The sequence below is a fragment of the Echiichthys vipera genome (genome assembly GCF_963691815.1).
Source record: "Echiichthys vipera genome assembly, chromosome: 1".
In the NCBI taxonomy this organism is placed as follows: domain Eukaryota; kingdom Metazoa; phylum Chordata; class Actinopteri; order Perciformes; family Trachinidae; genus Echiichthys; species Echiichthys vipera.
Window position 1 is genome coordinate 12593770 of NC_139826.1, and position 18593 is coordinate 12612362.

Below are 18593 nucleotides of genomic sequence, written 5' to 3' on the forward strand. Positions count from 1 at the left end.
TAAATGAGTATTGTGGTTGACTTAATTCCTTTGCAAAAGACAAGCAGCACTGTTTCCTTAGTTTCACAATCATCCTGGACAATACTCCTATTTCTTTCTTTCTGATGTTTAATACTTTAATCAGAGGTCAGCATCATCTCAATAGAGGGAGACTGATCAATGCTTTGTTCCACGGGGCCATGGCCTCGGGCCTTCTTCTTGAATGCTGTTCTCCCCACAGCCTCTGATTGGAATTCTCTATTATTAGCTGAGGTCATTTTCACAGATGTTTGCGGTTTCTCTCACATTAAACACAGGGGGTGATGTCAGAAGCCTCAGGTGTGTGACAGAAGCAGAGGGGCAAGTGAAGGAGCACCTCCTTCCCAAATTAGCACTGTTTAGGTACCAGACATGGTGGTTAAACATTAACACAGTGACAGAGTTTTACAGTTATGAACAGTGAATCAGTTATGTCAAGTTTACAGTGGCACTATTTCATTCAGCAATTCATGTAGATACCTCTGTGCTCATGTTACAGAATGTGACGGTTGAAAAAAAAAAATCACAAATGGGGAAAACTGTCCGTTCTACTAAGTTTCTATCGACTCTTCCAATTGGCTGCTTTGCAGAGACTTGGAAATTCACTCCACCCTAATTCTAGTTCCTCAAATTTGTCACCGCCCACTCACAGCCTCTACAGCTCCCTCCCACAGACTGATGCAAGTGTGTCATACAGTATACTCTTTACTCTGAGTTGAGGAGTTGTGAAATACTTACCCATATTCTACAAGACAAGACATTTTTTTTATTGACAAAAGGCTTCCATGATGGTTGTTGCTGCTGACTACAGCAGTTTCTCACTCAGTTTGTCTGAATCATACTTTGTGGTGAAGTGTATTCCAGTACCTGCCACTGTGTATAACATTGAAATCATACTGAATGGATGTGTTTGTACATGGATGTACATATGAGTCAATTATTATATGGTACATGCATTAAAAAATGTGATATATTAATATGATTGTAGAATAGTAAAGCTGAATGCACAATTACATGAAATAAACTGACTTCTACAATACTGAGCTCAAACTAAAGGCTTCTACTCCTTTACACATGTAATCTAATCCCATTTTACTAATTATGTAAGGGAAAATAGCTAAAATGACTGCACTTAATAACGTGTTATTCATACATCAATGGCTACTCCCCAATTATAAATAATGACCAGAGTGGTATTTGGTTTTGCTATTATGCCTCTTTATATAACCATTTGCTGCAAGTAAGAACCCCTCCGCAATAAGGGACTTCTCCTTATGAGAATAAAAGTTTAATTTTGTGGTACTTATCCCAAACAGTCATTATTCACACTATTAGAATGAACAGTCATTGGGTGTTGAGCCAAAAGTGATGTCTGTCAAAGGTGGACATAATCACGATGTCCTGATTTTGAATTGCTAATCAAGCAAAGAGGAGAACAAAAGTTTATTCATCAATCTTTTATGCAATCCCACTTAGTCGCACCACAGCTCTGATGCTGGAGCATCGGTTCTGACCCTCTGTATCAGATGGTGTCCTCATCTTCACTCCTACATGAGATAACATCTCCAACAAAAATGGATGAACAGAACTTGAATTAAAAAGACTATCGAGGAAGTCGGCAAGCAGCCAATGATAGAAACAACACTGCATATAAACTATTCACCACCCTTGGTCGTCTCTATTTAATTTTATTTTCGACAGTGAATCACAATGGAGCAATTATTATTGCTAGTAATTATCTGAAAGGACCATTTAATGAAAAAGTAAAAACAGAGCGCTGCAATATTATTTATATTAAGAACAAATAAAACACAGAACAGTGTGTAAATGCTCACGCCCTTTGCTACAACATGCAAATCATCACTAGGTGCAGCCAGTAATGTTTTTAAAGGACAGCTACGCCCATTTCATGTTATTCCAATTGTCTGAGGCAGTCCAAAGAAATTAGTAAACAAATGTGTGATGTCATCAAGTAAAAAAGTGTGGATCTGCTCCATAAACAACAAATTAGGAAAGATGTTATAGACACTGGGGGAATGGGAATGTTCCGAGTATATGAAAAGATTTTGTTTCACAACTGACAACACTACGTTAGAATAAAGCTAATTTGGGTATAAAAAAGAAAATAAAGCAGTGTCCCATTCATTGTCTATGGAGCAGCTCCACACTTTATTCTTGACGTTACAATTTTGAGATTTACTTCTCTGGTGAAAGGATACTAGGAAATTTGCTAAGACTAAATATCCCTCAAAGGCTCTCCTTAAAAAAATAGGTCTATGGACACTAAAAGGAGCCACAGGGTTCTGGTTCACATCTGTGTGTGTGTGTTAGCTAGAAGGCATGTGGGAGACTGACAACAATGCACATAAGCAGACACACACCATCCCCAGCATGGAGCCTGGTGGCAGCCTCATGCTGTGGGGATGCTCCTCTGCAGCAGGTCCTTGAAGGCTTATGAAAGGAAAGGTTAATGCAGCAATATACAGACAATTTGTGGAGGAAAATCTGCTGCAATCTGTGGGAGATTACTTCTTTTCCAAAAAGAGCCAAAGATAGACAAGTATGTACTGTGCTCAAAACAACAATGATACAGTCCAATTCAGAATCCAAACCTCAAGCCAATCATGAATCTGTGGCAGGGCGTTGAAAGTTGCGGTTCCTGTGCAACGTGACAGAGCTTGGACAATGGATGAAAAACCAGACATGTTCACCTATCCACTTTAGACTCAAAGCTGCAATTGCTGTCAAATGTCTCTGCTACATCTTGACTGGAGGAGATGAATAATTATGCCATCAGCAGTGTAGTGTTGTACATTTTTATGCAATCTGGTAATTTGTAGAAATGACGGTTTTCCTGTCCATCTGTGTCAACAAAGCCTTTTTATGTCCATTACTTTCAATATTGTAGAACTAAACATGAAGTCAAAGGGTAGTTAATACCATTTGTTAGCATCGGAAATGTATAATAAATTACGTGTGCAACTGGTTTGCTCCACTATTTTGTCATCTTTATGTTGGTAGGGTTGATATAGTTTATAATCCATCATCATCCTCCCATCTGTGCAATCCGTAAAAAACCCACTGTGCCAATTTTTCTTTCCAAGTGTGGAACCGCTTCTACAGTCTTGGCACAGCAACAATATCTCACTTAAATCTCACTAACAAATTGAAATAATAAAAAAACAAACCAGATTGGATGATGGTTGTTTCAGACCATCATGACCACTTCAAAATGTGCCACAAACAAACGAGAAAGTCAGGCCAATTGCAATTTTAGTGATTTATTTGTACAATAGGAATCGCACTGTACAAATACCCCAGTTCAGATGTAAAGGCAAGAACATGAGCATTTTTTTCAGCCTGACCTGAACATCCCTTATACCTCAATGAGCTTAGACTGCTAGAAAAAAAATGCTAAAAAAATAAATAAAGCAGCTACCTTCAAATTAACATTTACAGGGCAAGTAGAGACCATTTCCATCTAAGTGCCAAAACGTACTCAAAATACTGAAATTAAAAAGGCAAAGTAAAAAACTAAAAAAATATTTCTTGATTTAACTGTCCAACCTTAATGGCAGTGGAGTAATATGGCCTCAGTTTAAATAGCATGTAAAAAATGTAACTCACAGTAGACAATACAGAAAAAGGCATATGGTGATATCTCTATCGAATCCATGTGCCTATGCCACTTAAACCACACATTTACACACCATCCACAGACAATGTGAGCTTTTACACACAAGACAGAGGACACGCTTTAATAAAAAAAAAAGGAATTCCCTCCATTCCGCCCCATGTAGGACAAGTTAAGACAGTAATGGAGATGACGTGGTCCATTTCAAAGCAATATCAATTTACGTTCACTCAAATTTCCATTCGGAAATCACTAATGTTACCATGGTAACTCAATACATCGTATAAAAAAAACAAAAAAAATAGCTGATTCACTCAACAAAAAGTATATCTACACAGTCTCAAATGTGGGTTAGGGACTGAGCGACACAGCCCAGGACAGCTCCGATCTCCAATATAGAATTGCATTTCTGGGGGTTGAGGAACACGCAAGGATGTTCCACAAATCAAGTCTGCGTAGCAGCAGTCTTTGCCCTCTCAGCAACAGAGACACAGTGAAAGCCACGCGTTCCATCAGGACCCCTTGGCAGCCTCATTACGCCTGGCGGCAGGCCATCAGCGTTTTGAATCTTTCTACCCATCATGGGGCTTCCCACTGGACTGCTCTCCTTAGATGCCACCTGCTTGCGCCGCTGAACCCACGGGCTCCCTGAAGGGGTGAGGCTACTGTCTGAGGAGTAGTCTGCCCAGCGGCGTCCAGGTTCAGGGCTCAGTCGGCCCTCGCTGACTAAAGGAGACTTGTGGGAATGAGGAGATTTGCGCTGAGAACAGGGGCTGGCACGGGGGCTTGCACGGGGGCTAGACCAGGGACTGTTACGCGGAGACATACCAGGACTAAGGTGATTGTTCTGGAAGTTGATGCCTGCAGTGGTGGGGCTGAGCTTGTTGCAGGACTGGGACTTTCTGGCCAGCCGAGGGGACGTAGGGTTGCTCTCAGTCTCTGAGGAGCTGCAGGCCGAGTCGTCCCCATGGTACTGAAGCTCTCGTACTCTGCTGTTGAGCGAGCGACTTTTGCGCATCCCTCCTTCCTCTCGCGGCCGTTCTTTGGCTACCTTCTTCTTGGGCGGCTTGGTGCCAATCAGGACTACTTTCAACCCCAGGGAACCGGCCTCTCCATCCTCGCTCCCCACAGCTTCATTGGCTTTAACAGCAGCCTCCACCTCCTCAAACTCCACAATGGCACATTCCTCAGTGCCTAGCTGACTGTAGCGACCGCTCAGCCTCTTCAGATCAGCTGGCAGGTCCTTCCCAGCCTTCAGGACTCTGACAGAGGCGATGGCGCCGTATGTTCCAAACTCTTTCAGCAACAGCTTCATCAGCTGCTCCTGCTGAATGGATCCTCCCTCACTGCCTCCATTATCCTTAGTCAGGTCTGCCAGCTCTGGCCACCTCTGCAAATCACTCAACAGCAGCATGCGGCTAGGCAACGACTCACTGGCAAAGACAGGCACTGCAGATCTACGCCGCACCTTACGCCCTTCATCATTCAGCTCAAGTATCTTTGAGTGTCTCAGAGCATAAGCAGTTGTTCTCCAGTCACGAGTCAAGTGTTTCACCTGCAAAGAGAGAATGCTTGTGTTACATGTGTGAGATGCTAAGTAGTTTAAGAGGGCCATCTCATGACCATTAGATATTATTGATCACTGCTTCTCTTTGAGAGTTATGAAACGACAGTTAAAAAAACAAAAAAATAACTTAAGCCTGTCCACAGGATCAATCAGTGCGCCTCTCAATCATACTTCCTGAATCAATATCTGTCTCAAACATCCTGGCTTCACTGCACTACTTAATTCATCACTGTATAATTTGCTCCGGTTTAAAATGTGTCACCTCAGTGTCATCAAGCTCATATGTGAATCCTTGTCTATAATAATAATAAAAACGCATGTGTGCGTGGGGACTCTGATCATTTGTGGTATAAACTGATTAATAAAAACAACAACCCAACAAATCAGCATGCATGGGCCTAAAGTAGCACCAGCTGTTGTGACTCAATGTGAGAATATTATCGCATCCCAACAGCTAGTCATGTTCACACTAGAAACACTCATTGCTATTCAATTCCCATGCACCAATGTGAATTAAAAACGGCTAAAGCGTACCCAAGTTCCCATTTAACCTTCTTCTCTGACTTGCTTTAAATATTAAGTATGTGGCTAGACCTTCTAGTCAGCTGAAATCAGTTTAGGAATAATGTTGAAAGCATATCATAATGATGTGAACACTATAATTTAGTCTATAATAGCAAAGGTGTGTGTGTGTAATTTACAGCTTTATCAGGACAAAGAAATCCCATCACCTCCTGCTGTGTTTCCAGACTATACCCAAGTTATCTGTAACCATGGTTACCTTTTTGAACGAAGTGAGCAACTTAACGCTGACAAACCCCAGTTTGTTGCGTCTCACATGTTTGAGCAGGAAGGCATCGTGCTCCAGGTTCTCATCGGACAGGTAGTACTCAATCTGAGCAACCAACTTATGGATGAGCTCTGAATCTGGAGGCTGCCAGCTCTCCTCCTCCAACTCCCCTCCACTGGTCCCGGCACCGCTGTGTGTGGGAAGAAAACATGCAGTCATGGTCAGCAGAGACTCCAGACACTACTTCAAATCCTAAACTGTTCATATCTCTACAACTGTTACACATTTCACTTTCATTAACACAATTAGCCAGAGGCTTACAAGTTGTTGGCAGAAGTGCTTCCTCTCATCCTATCATTTCAAAACAGCCATTTTCTTTGCAGCAGTTGACAAGCTGCGTCTTCAGCCATAGTCACCATGCCTCAGTGCCAGACCTCGACACCAGTCCTGAAACTGCCAAGACCTCTCCATCTGAAGGGCGCAGAGTCACAGACTCTCCCCTCCCACACAGAATATGGTGGTTCACCAAATCAACTTCACCCAGTTTACAAAAACTACCACCAACACTGCATAGCTGAGGCTTTTTAGCACGGTTTGAACTCAGTCAAATCGCTGCCTGGATGAAACTGAAGCACCACAGTTAGGTAGCCTCACAGATTAAAAGTGAGGGTCTGAATGAAATTTTGGTGGATGACTCATCACCTCCTACAGCCTCCTCCCCTCCCTTTTCTCCTGCGCACACCCTCAGTCAACAGCTTTGCAGTCGGCTGGCCGCACAGCTGGCACTAGCCCGCTGCTTCCCCATGACTTCAGATAAAGACAGCCACTGAGCTTTTCAAAGAGAATGCTGTCACCGCCAACACCAATAACATCATTAAAATATAGGAGTTAAAGGAAATACAGCAGAAATGTTAAACATGCTGGATTTTTGTTGAGGCTATAACTAGAAGTAAGTCTCTGGCAGGAATCCTGCAGGAACCTTAGGTTTAAAGGTCATATATTATAAAAAGTGGGAATTCCATGTCTTCTTAAAAATGAAAGCAGGTCAGTGTGCCATATAAATCCTTAAGTATCAAACATTCAATCCACAGAGAATGAAGTGCAGAGAAAAGACATGGAAACACTGACCAATCAGAGCAGGGCTCTTTTGGGAGGGGGGTTTAAAAAAGACTGGTGCTAAAAGGGAGCATTTTGCAGAGGGTGAAGCTATATTCAGACGGATAGTATAAGAACAGGTTTTTATTTAATTAAAAAAAAAAGCACATAAACGTTCTAGTAGAAACCCAAAATACACGTGTGAACCCGAAAATGAGCATAATGCCCCTTTAACCACATGTACAGACAGCTCACATGTTCCTGTTTTTGTTCCACACACGCATCCTATCAGATGTCTAGAACTCTTTAAATGCATCCTTTGTGAAACACGTGCCAGCCTGTGCAGGTGTGACAGAAGCTCTTCACGCCATCCAGACACATTCAGGTATGACCTACAGGAAAAGTGAGAGGTTCGGTATGGACAAAGCCATTTATTTCCCCTATTGGCCTCTCTATCACTGACTCAGTCTTTGCGCACGCAGCCCAACCAGGGAATTTACGGGCCAGAGGCTAAAAATAGCAGGCCATGACGCAGGGGGGGATTAGATTAAAGTGAAGGTGCCATCCTTTATGTCTCAGGTGTCTGGTTTTAAAGCACTGGTGCTGCCTACAGGTGGTTAAGCACACACTCACTTGTGAGCACCGGCTTCCTCGCACATTGTGATGACTTTTGTTGCCACTGTCAGACACCTGTCGTGGGTTCTAACTATTTGTACAGCATCTTTCGACACAATTGGCATTCTTTCAGTGAAACTGAACAATGCCAAGCGGACCCACGCTGCTGCACATGTGCTGGCAGTTCACCCACTCACGTTAGGAGCAAACACAGTAGCTATAAAACCCGACGCAGAAATAAGACTGGTAGGGTTCCAAAAACCGGAGAGGAAACGTTTCATTCTGAAAACAATCTGCCTACCAAATCGAGGAATACACTTTACTCACATTTCTGAATAAAACAGTAGGCTATTAAAGTAAAAGTCTGTCAAGGCCAGGGCAAGTGTTTCTTTATAAAATTACATAATTGACTTAGGCTATATTTAGGGCTCGTTTACCAAGCTTGTTGTTGCCTCAGGCATCACTGACTAAGACAATTAACTTAAGTAGCAATTGACTCAAACCTTGATTTGTCATGTCTTCCGATTTCGTCCTCACTACAGCTGCCTCCGAGGAAGTCAATATTATTGGACGACACTTCCCCGGGCTCCTCGTCCTCCGCCGCTTGAATGGCCACTGTTATCGTCACCGTCCCCATCTCCAGCATGTTCTGATCCACGGTGATTACCTCATCGATGCCGTGCTCCGCTGACGCAACGAAGACGCACTCCGCTGGGTTCGGGATGGGGCTCCCCGCGGACCCGCTCATGATCCCCGAACAAGTCAAGGTGCCTCCACCCTCTCCCTTCCCCTCCACGGTTGTAGCAGCACTATCAGCAGCAGCGCCCCCCTGGAAGCTTTTAATGTGGCTCGACTCGAAAGCACGGACAGGATACGGGGTGCGTAAAGCTATTCGACACTTCTCCGGGCACCAGTGATGGCGGAGAAGGACCCAAGGGGCTCCGAAGACGCGCTCCACGGCTCGCCAAAGACCCCTGATCCAGATCCGACCCGACGGAGGGCCCTGAGGAGCAGAGGGACTTGTAGCAGCCGGCGAGACGCAGCCTGGACCTGACGAGACCGACGGGCTGGAGCCTCCTTGGGCTTCTACTGCTGCTGCTGCTAGTGCTGCTACTTCCTCATATGTAAGAGGCTTTCTGCTTTTGAAACGAGCTCTGGGATTGGGCCGCGGCAGCGTCTCCTCGCACTCATTCCCAACCCACAAGCAAAAGCTGACACAAAGCCAAGAGGGAGGCAAGAGGAAGGAGAGGCAGCGCATGAAGGCGTTCACTAAAGCGTGCATGTTCCTCGTTTTCTCTTTTCATACACAGAGCTTTACACACACAGTTGTTTCTTTTGTTGTCAAGACACGAATGTCCCGTTTACATGGCTCTAAGTAGGGGAGTAAATTCACGTGTTCCTGTCTAATTGGCAAACCGCCGTGTCAAGGACTACCCCTTTTCTAACGCAGTTAATTGGATAATAGGCTCAGAGCCTGGGTGCAGGCGTGGTGTATAGGTACCTAAAGGAAGGAGTAAACGCATACGTGAACAGTATATTTAAGTAGACTAACTAAAATCAGGGATTGCAAACCATTAGGGAAACTAAACTCCCGTCAGAGTTAATTTGGTACACATGTCTTGGCTACAGCCAGACATTTAAAAATAGGTCTATTTAAAGGAGAACTATACAAATTTTCAAAATTCATACATGTTATTCCTATGGTCTGAGACAGTCCAAAAATATTAGTAAAAAAAAACCAACTCTCTCCCAAATCCAAAAAGTAGTATAAAATGTGGAGCTGCTCCATTGACAATGAACTGTGAAAGATATTATAGATGACACCAAGAACACCCAGGGGAACGTCAGTATATGGGTAAATTTTTTTCACCTGGAACCTCGATTTCCAAGGGGTGTTATTGGTGCACACCAAAATGGCTTTGGATGCAGTTGGATTGACCTACAACTAATCAGCAATGAAATGAAGTAGCACTGGGCAACACATGCAAGTTGGGGCGGTGCTTGACCTGTCTTGAGGCAGTGGTTTTGGCGACCCATTCAAGTATGACGCTCTTCTGTCAGACATGGTCTTAAACACGCCACACATGACGGTTGTGATTGAGCTGGCAGATCTCAAGTCGCCGTAAACAGGTCTGGCGGTAGACATGGAGGTAAACACCTTTCACACATTTCCCTGCAAACCTGAAATGATCTAGACATTAATCAGAGGAGGTGCATGTGTGAACGTAAATATACGATACCGGCGGACCAGATTTTAAACAAAGTTTACGAAGTTAAGTTTACCATTCCAGTTTCCTAGTACAGGAACAGGAAAGAGTTCAAAGTTGAATGGGGTGTACCAGCTAACGGCGGAGCAAAACAAACCTGCGATGGGAGAAAAAAAGGGTAATTTACAGCAACACAAATGTCTAACTGGAGAGACAACAAGATTCTGGAACTGACATCAAAATCATCAGACAGATTTAGTGCCGATCTTAGACGCTTCAGTGAAACAAATCAATCATCATCATGTTCTATGATCTTGCACCTGCTGTTTAGCCAATTGCAGACCAAAATTTAATGCACATGTGTTGTAGCCTAATGATATGACGTAATAGATGGTGCTGTAACTTCTCCTCTTTTTATCCCCCTAGACATGTGCCAGAGCAAAGGAAATATGAGCTCTGCAGATATTTCTGGTTCTCAGGCAAACTTTTTTTGTTTCACAGCTGTTTTTTTTATTCAATAGAATAAAACTCATCTGACTAGAAAAGACAACAACAAGAGGAGCTCATTTTCACAAATATTGATTGTGAATTGTATTTATTCCACTTTTTGACTGATCGATCATATTTTCTGCCAAGTGTGAAACATACATTTTCATTCCATTATCATTATATTATGAAATGTAAGAATATAGACTCCACAACATATCATATTGTAAACTCACCCTCAAGTCAGCAAAATTCCTAAAATTCAGTCCAGTATCCCTTTCGTGCCCACAGTGGTAGCTAATGGACCAGTGAAACCTCACTATATTAAAAAGAAATACAGTACACTCATTCAACCTCGCTGCCTTAAGGAACGGCACAGGAAATCATTCCTACCTGCTGCCGTCAGACTTTTCAACGCTGCACAACAACGCTGAGCGACGTTCAGGGAATAAACTCACACTACTCAAAGTGATCACTGACATGCACCTTATCTCACTTGCACATTAAAATCCACATTGCACATTTTAATATAGTGTTTTATCTGCGATACTGTACTTCTATTTTATTGTTGTTCATATTTTGTATTTTATATTTTATCTTTTTTTTGGTATTTCTGATTGCTTTGTACCGCTGCTACGATGACCTAATTTCCCCTCGGGGATAAATAAAGTTATCTATCTATCTATCTATCTATCTACATAAGTAAACTATGATTCTTTTTTTTTGTCTAAGAGACCCACTGGAATCTCCAAAAGTAAGTAAAGTAAGATATTTTCAATATTTACTGATGTGACTGATGTTGATTTTTAGCACAAGAACCATGGAAGTGTTCAGCAAGAGCATTATTATTATAATCACATGAATACGTCTGGGTATGCTATTACCTCAGGTCCATTTCTGTTGGCTGCCCTGCATGAAATATCTTTACTCCTCCCCACTAGCAAAGCCAGGCTCACAGCTGGTGGGCAGTCTGACTCATTCTCTGCACCACATGCCATACAATGCGACATGGGGGGGGGGGGGGGGGGGGGGGGGGAGAGAGAGAGAGAGAGAGAGAGAGAGAGAGAGAGAGAGAGAGAGAGAGAGAATTTTGTTTTTCCCTAACAGGTTGCCATCATGGTTCTTTTTTTCAAATGCAAATTATTATTATTATTTGATTTTTCAAGAATGTGTGGCTTCAGGCTTTATTCTGCCTTGTTTAATAACATTTACATAGATTTCTTGAACATTCCTCAAAATTGTTGTGAAACCGTCCACACCTGCTGGTGGTGTTGCTGATCACTTCCTCTTTTCAGGCATTGTTGTCCCACTTTGATGGCCTCCTTTAGGCCTCTCTCAACCATCAATGTGTGTAAAACAATCCATAAAAATGTGCAAAAGAATGCGCACTGAAAGATTTGTCCATTATTTTGTCCAGCCTTATTTATGTGGGTTAATAGGGTTAATAATAAACAGAGATCTTCTTAGCATAATACAATACAAAATAACACAATTCAGCACCACCACAAACGACATCCTCCAAAATAACTTCAAGCAACACCTCTCCAACACACTCATGTCCAAATATAAGACAAACTTCATGAAGAAGGATCTATTACAGGACTGTTGAATTGGAACTGATTAAAGTCATCTAGGTGTGTTCGTAATGCTCAGTAGCTAAAGTCCCTCTCTGAGCATTTTCTTCAAATTCACCACTTAACATAGCTTGCTTTTGGAATGACCATTTTCTCACTTCTGGCTCCTATTACATCACCAACTCTCTGAGGAGAAACTCTCTTTCAATTGTCTTCTTCTTCATTTCTGTTCTCTTGTTTCTTTAACGCTATTCATAAGCTGTCTTTTCTCATGGTGCCAAAATACACTTGGCTTCTCCTAAATGTCCCTGTGATTGTGTAAAAAGTGAGATTTTGATGTCTTTTTTTATTCTAAAGCCGGTGGAGGTGCAAAATAAATACTGTGAAAGTATCAAAACATTCAATCCACAGAGAAATGTACACAGACTGTATTCAGAAACTGTGCCTTTAAACAAACCGTCAGGACTTCTGTAAGGTTGTGATGTCATAACTATATTTTATATAGGTAGAGAGTGCTGCTACAGTGCCGTTACAGTCATTCCCCGGCTGCAATGAATCGATGAAGAGACGGCGAGAGTGCAGACGCAGAAGACTCGAAAGACCTGGAAACTATGACCAATCAGAGCAGCCGCTAAAACCACAAATATCTCATTTTGGCACTAAATGAAAAGTGCCACAATGAGTGCTACTGCCGACACTGCAGGTACAGTTACACCATGTTTATTTGTGGTTTTGACCTAAATGTCTTGACAACTATTGAATGGTTTGCCATTCAATTTGGCTACGTTTTAATTTGGTAAACTCTTAGGTTCAGCTGTACTTTTATTTATGATAGCAAATGTGAGCCTGCCAACCCGCCAAACTAAATTGGTGGACATGGTAGACATTATAATTGCTAAACATCAGTATGTTCATGTCATTTTGAACATGTTATCATGCTGATGTTAGCCTTTAGCTCAAAGCACTGCAGTGCCTTTAGCCTCACAGAGCTGCTAGCATAGCTGTAGACTTGTTTCTCACTGCAAGAATTCTCTTTTTAAGCTCGGTTCTTTGGTACGCTGTGGGATGGCAAATGGAAGGAGCCTTGGCAACCAATCTGTTTCCCCCCTTCCTGTCGGATTCTTACTTAACATGTTTGAGAAATACAGCAAGAAAATGGGGGATGGTTGTAAAGCTGTGAGGAGATGTTTGCAACCCCCATCAGCTGCAGCCGTAACAGCAACCAAAGATGTCATCAATTTCACCTAAAGAAAGATCTCTTGTTTTCCTGTGGCAGTTTTTTTGACAATTATAACTGATCTTCCATTTATTGAATAAATAATAATAATAATAATATCATTAATAATAATAATAAAAATAATAATAATAATAAAAATAATAATTAATATTATTTATTATTTGTTATTATTTTTTCTTACTTTATATGTTGGTGTAAACATATTTTACGTTTCTATTTTTCAGTTTAGTTGCTTTTGTCTTCATGTGTCATCCAGGGCGGGTGAAGGGAATTGTCAATGACTTAAGGGGCAGATAAGAGCCCTTTGTCCGGCAGTTAATCAATGTTAATATACGTGGATAAACAAGAACATCATGTTTGTGTGTTTATGGTAAAATGATCCATGCCCAGTATTACAGAAGCACAGTGTATAGAGGCTGGTGCTTTTGCTGGTGTCAATCTAACCCCCAGTGTCAAAAAATATATTTTTTTAATTGCATTAAATTAATCCAAATAAATATAGAGGATCAAAGTCTCTTCATTTTTGCTGCTGATATGATGTATTTTGTAAGCTTATCACACATCCTTTGCTTAATAAACAAAGCTGTATTCTTAATCCAACGTTACAACCATTCTACTTTTGGCAGAATTATTTTTGGTTTCTCTGGATAATAAAATAAATTTAATAGAAATAATAAAAATGAAATAAATAGATGACTGATGGTAAAAAACAAAATGATCTCTCTCTCTCTCTCTCTCTCTCTCTCTCTCTCTCACACACACACGCACACGCACACGCACACGCACACGCACACGCACACACACACACGCGGTAGATCTACCAGATAATATCACCTATGACTATAATTTGTTTATAAACGGTCCTGTTTCTTCATCTACAAGTCCTCTCCTGCCTTCCTTAGTGAAGACAGGGTTCATACTGTGCTACTGCCGACACTGCAGGTACAGTTACACCATGTTTATTTTTGCATTTCCTATGATAAAGAAAGCCAACAGTAAACATCACTTTTGTTGTGCTGTATATCAGAATCAGACTGAATTTGTATAGTTTTCTTGAGTCCTGAGTGTCCAGTGTTTTTTTTTAAAGGTTATTTTTTGGCAGTTTTTAATCCTTTTATTATATAGGACAGACAGGAAATGGGGTGAGAGAGAGAGAGGGGGAGACTGCTCTAACCACAGTGCCACCGGCCGCCCCGAGTCTCCAGTTTTAAGAAAAAAATTGACATTGATCTGTTTTGCTCTCTGCATGTATCCATCTACCGGATGACATGATGTATGTAGCAAAGCTATATATCTACTGATGATCTATCTATACATAACTGAAATTTGTCTGTCATACAAAGTGTTGATGATCACCTCCCATTATATGTGTCAGCCTGTGCTTCATGAATAGACTGTGACAGGCAGTGTGTAGGATGTCTCTTTGATGAATCTGGACTTGTGTTCACTGAGCAACCGCTCATTACTGCCAGAGTAACAAGGCTGAAAATACAAAACACAATTTATTTTATCACAGTGTAGTGTTCTGTGGTGTTACTGACTGGGATTAAAAAACAGCATCAAAGAATGCATGACAAATTATTGAAGAAGTTTAAATTTACAGAAACATAACAAAGCCTGGCATATATCAACGTCTTGGCCACTTTGAATGTATCCATCTTTCCATCCATCATCTGCAACCGCTTGTCCCTGGTGAAGTTGTGAGGGGCTGGAGCCGATCCCAGCTCACATTGGGCGTAAGGCGAGGTACAACCTGGGCAAGAGGCCAGTCTATTGCAGCCCTTTGTATATATATTAGTAAATACTACTTTCTCACAGTTTGACTTGTCAAACACAGGTGCGATCTTAAATGATTACATTGTCATTAACCTAATTAGTTACACCTGTGTCTTTTCTGCTGACAAGTCAAAATGTCCAGCAGGAGAAAGGTCTATTTCCTTTTTGATTCAATACACAAATTTATATAACGCACAACGCAAGTGTAGAGTAGATTTTGACATATAGTGAACACAAGGCTAATGGCAAGAATTGATCAGCATCAAATAATTTAAATATTGAGAAATGCAAATGACTCACTGCCATGACTTATTGACACATATTTGTTGCACATGTGCCTTAACCCACAATGACTGTTAGAAAAGTCTGTTGTCAGTGTTCTTGTGGTCATTGTCATAACAATCTCTTTCCTCAGAATTACAGCAATTTAACCGGAGAGTCAAAATGAAATGTTAACAGGTTCAGGAACAAGTAATTGCTTGCTTTTTGAGGGGTTTTAATTATGTTTGGAATAAGGATGGCAAAATGTGTATGCAATAATAATACGTGTGATTTGCATGTCTAAGAATATAGTACTTTATTTTGTTGTACAGCTTACATAAGTGTTATGTGGCGTTTGGGTTAAACAGTAGTGGCCTTGGCGTATTTCAAAAGTTTTATATTTGCTATACTGACGTTATTTGCTATATAAGCTCATCTGTGTTGCTGGAAACATTTGACTGTAACCCCATCTCAAAGGTTTGTGTGAGCAGAAGCCACATGTTTACTTAGGCTGCTGTGTGTACATTAGGCCATTTGTCAGGTGTGTTCTGCGAGGGCATGTGCGATTGGCTGACATTTACCCTTGACCTGTTTGAATTATCTTCAGTGTGATGAAAAAGACTTAAGGGGGCCCCGGTGTTGCGAGCTGTGGGCCCCTAACTGACTTTTGTTTTTTGATTACTATAGATAGACTATAAAAGGGTGAGGACATACAGAAGTCCAAACAGGTCACTGGACTTGTAAGTTTAGCGCTTAACGTGTAGCGCTGCTATAAAACAGTGGGGGTTTATTGCATTGAAGTGTTTCATCATAGTACAGAGGGCTACAACTTAAAAACATGTTTTATTGTGCAGTACCCTTTTGAAGACACAGGTGTCTGGAATATAGAGCTTTTCAAAGATGCAAACAGAGACATTCTAAATGTGTCCCAGTTTATTTCCTGTGGAAGTGTATAGGAAGTCAACTAGGACCAAGGCTGTTGCCTAGACATGGAATTCCATTGAAAAGGTCTATACACAATGCAAACCCAACAGACATTGAAATACGGACATTTAAAAGTACTGTAGATTGTGACACAGGTGGGTCTCTTCTACAAGGAAAAGTCACAATATTAAGTGATAATAAGTAAAACTAATTAAGCCCAACTAAGCTTAAGAAACTATTTCACGACTAGTTTCCTTACGGAGTGCTTTTTATTGACACAGGAAATGACTGTAACCAAGCAACGCCGTCGTTGCCATGGCAACGGTGCTTGTCTCCGAGGAAGTTTGGGTTGCCTGAGGTAAAGATGACAACAAACCCGAGCTATAGAAATGTTTTACTGTAGCAAATGAGTTCGCGTATTTATTAGAAATATTCATGAAGTTGATAACGTGAACGTCACCGCTACTGAGTTGGTCTGAACTGTTCACTTCAGCAAACATTAGCTGGCATAAATGGAGTCGGAGCGAACTGTGGGAAAAACGATGCGCTCTCAGAAACACAACAGTGTCAACGATAGATGGGTGTCCCTCACCCCCATGGTAAATACCACTCTTAATAGACTTTTACCATTGCTCACAGTGTAATGTTATATAGGCTAACTACTAAATGTTGAAGCCTCAGGCTCACTTGAAGTTAATAACGTTAGCCTCACTAGCTAATTGCACTTGAATGTGATATGCTAATGTTTGCAACACGGTTGATTTATTAGTACAATATTTTTGCAGGTCAACAGCTGCAAATTGCACCTTACGACTGTCAAATCATTATTACCGGAGAGAGCCCAGAGAATGGTGAGTCATGACAAAGAACACGATGTGGTTACTAGTATAGACGAGGGTTTCTAAAGCTCCCCCATGTCGATGGATCGTGATTATATCATTTGATACCCGAGCCACTAAACAATTGAGCCAAGATACACTAATAATGTTTTTCAAATACCTTCACACTACACCAAATACATAAAGTAGATGTGTATTAACATGCGCTGTCTCTATCAAATAATACTGGCTCTGACTCTGGGAAAAACATTCCCCAACACTACCGTATCTTTGAACTATGTCTTTAACAAAATCACACACATTTAGGCTATGTGATCTTCTTTTGATAACTTCTATAATAATAACAAATGTAAGTTTCTTTTTTAGTTCTATTCACTCAACACTTTGGTGTCCCCCTTTAAGCCCCCAGTCTCACACTGCACACAGACCTCTGACCTAGACTTTCCAATGCATACTTCACAATTTATCATATTTACTGTTTTTCAGACTGACTTTCAAGATCTTGTAAAAGAAAAAAACATATATACCACCCAAACAATGAATCATTTCAACCCAGGTAAGCTTGACCCAGTCCATTTTATTATACATTCATGAATGGCTACATTATGTAAATAATCTTATGGACTGTTTGCACACTTTGTTCCCCGATACCATACCCGCTGTAGAAAACAGGTTGCATGCCTCCAGAAGACTTGCCCAGACATCTCCGGTGCCAACATTTTCTGGTGACACTACAGATGCCCCTGCACATAATCTAGTACCACCAGTGTGTGGTGCTCCGAGTGTTTTGGATGCAGTTTCACATGCTACACAAGACCCAAGAGACACCTCTAGGAGACCAACCCACAGTGCAGGGACCATTTACTACAGTAATGCCTTAAATCTTTCCAAGCCAGCAGGTGAATATGCCATTATCACTTGGAAAATATTATGTAATTAGAAATCTGGTTTTATTGCTGAGTTTTTTAAATTAGAGTTTGTACCCTACAAGTATACAGTATATCATTATTGATTTCTATGCAATGCACTATGATATTTTGTGTATAATGGAATCAGTGTGTAATGTCCATGTCAGGTGGTTCTGGAGGATATAAATACAACGCAGTGCCTGGTTTTCCCTTCACTCGGTTGCCCAGTAACAGCTTTGCATCCAATTTTCAACGAATTGACTTGGACAGGTAGCTCTATCTCTCTCTATTATTTTCTAACATATTAGAATTATATCTGTGTAGTACAGAATGTGTTGGTTTAGCTGTCACTGTCAATGTCATGTGCCACAGCAGTTCTATGTATCTTTACTGGCAGTGTTGTTTATATTCTTGTGTCATCCCTATGCCACTACGTTTTGTTGACTTTATGAACTCAGTCTGGTCACAGTATTTGCAGTAGAAATAATAAGACTTCATGCTCCATGTTGCCACCAGGGAGCAGCAAAGTCCCTTAAAATATCCACCCCTTGTCTTGAAGATAAGTGTTTGCTGACAAAGAACTACACTGGTGACAGAACAGACATAAGTCAATCAATATGTATGGTGAAATATTGAAGTCCTGAACTGTACTCAGCCTCAGT

At 41.2% G+C, this 18593-nt stretch overlaps 2 protein-coding genes across 2 annotated transcripts in view; one reads left to right on the forward strand and one right to left on the reverse strand.

Annotated features, from left to right (window-relative positions):
- Positions 1-3405: 3405 nt before the first annotated feature.
- Positions 3406-9001, reverse strand: larp6a (La ribonucleoprotein 6, translational regulator a; the record flags this gene model as incomplete). Its single annotated transcript, XM_083918530.1, has 3 exons — positions 3406-5207; positions 6001-6199; positions 8223-9001. 3 exons carry the CDS (start codon positions 8999-9001, stop codon positions 4098-4100), a joined length of 2088 nt encoding a protein of 695 aa, XP_083774656.1. The 3' UTR covers positions 3406-4097.
- Positions 9002-16696: 7695 nt separating this feature from the next.
- lrrc49 (leucine rich repeat containing 49) overlaps positions 16697-18593 on the forward strand; it is a gene marked incomplete at its 5' end in the record, with an annotated part of 43568 nt that continues 41671 nt past the window's right edge. The window contains 4 exons of the mRNA XM_083915402.1: positions 16697-16783; positions 16970-17035; positions 17510-17593; positions 18080-18201. Coding sequence (XP_083771528.1) covers positions 16697-16783; positions 16970-17035; positions 17510-17593; positions 18080-18201 — 359 coding nt within the window. The remainder of the gene's footprint in view (positions 16784-16969; positions 17036-17509; positions 17594-18079; positions 18202-18593) is intronic.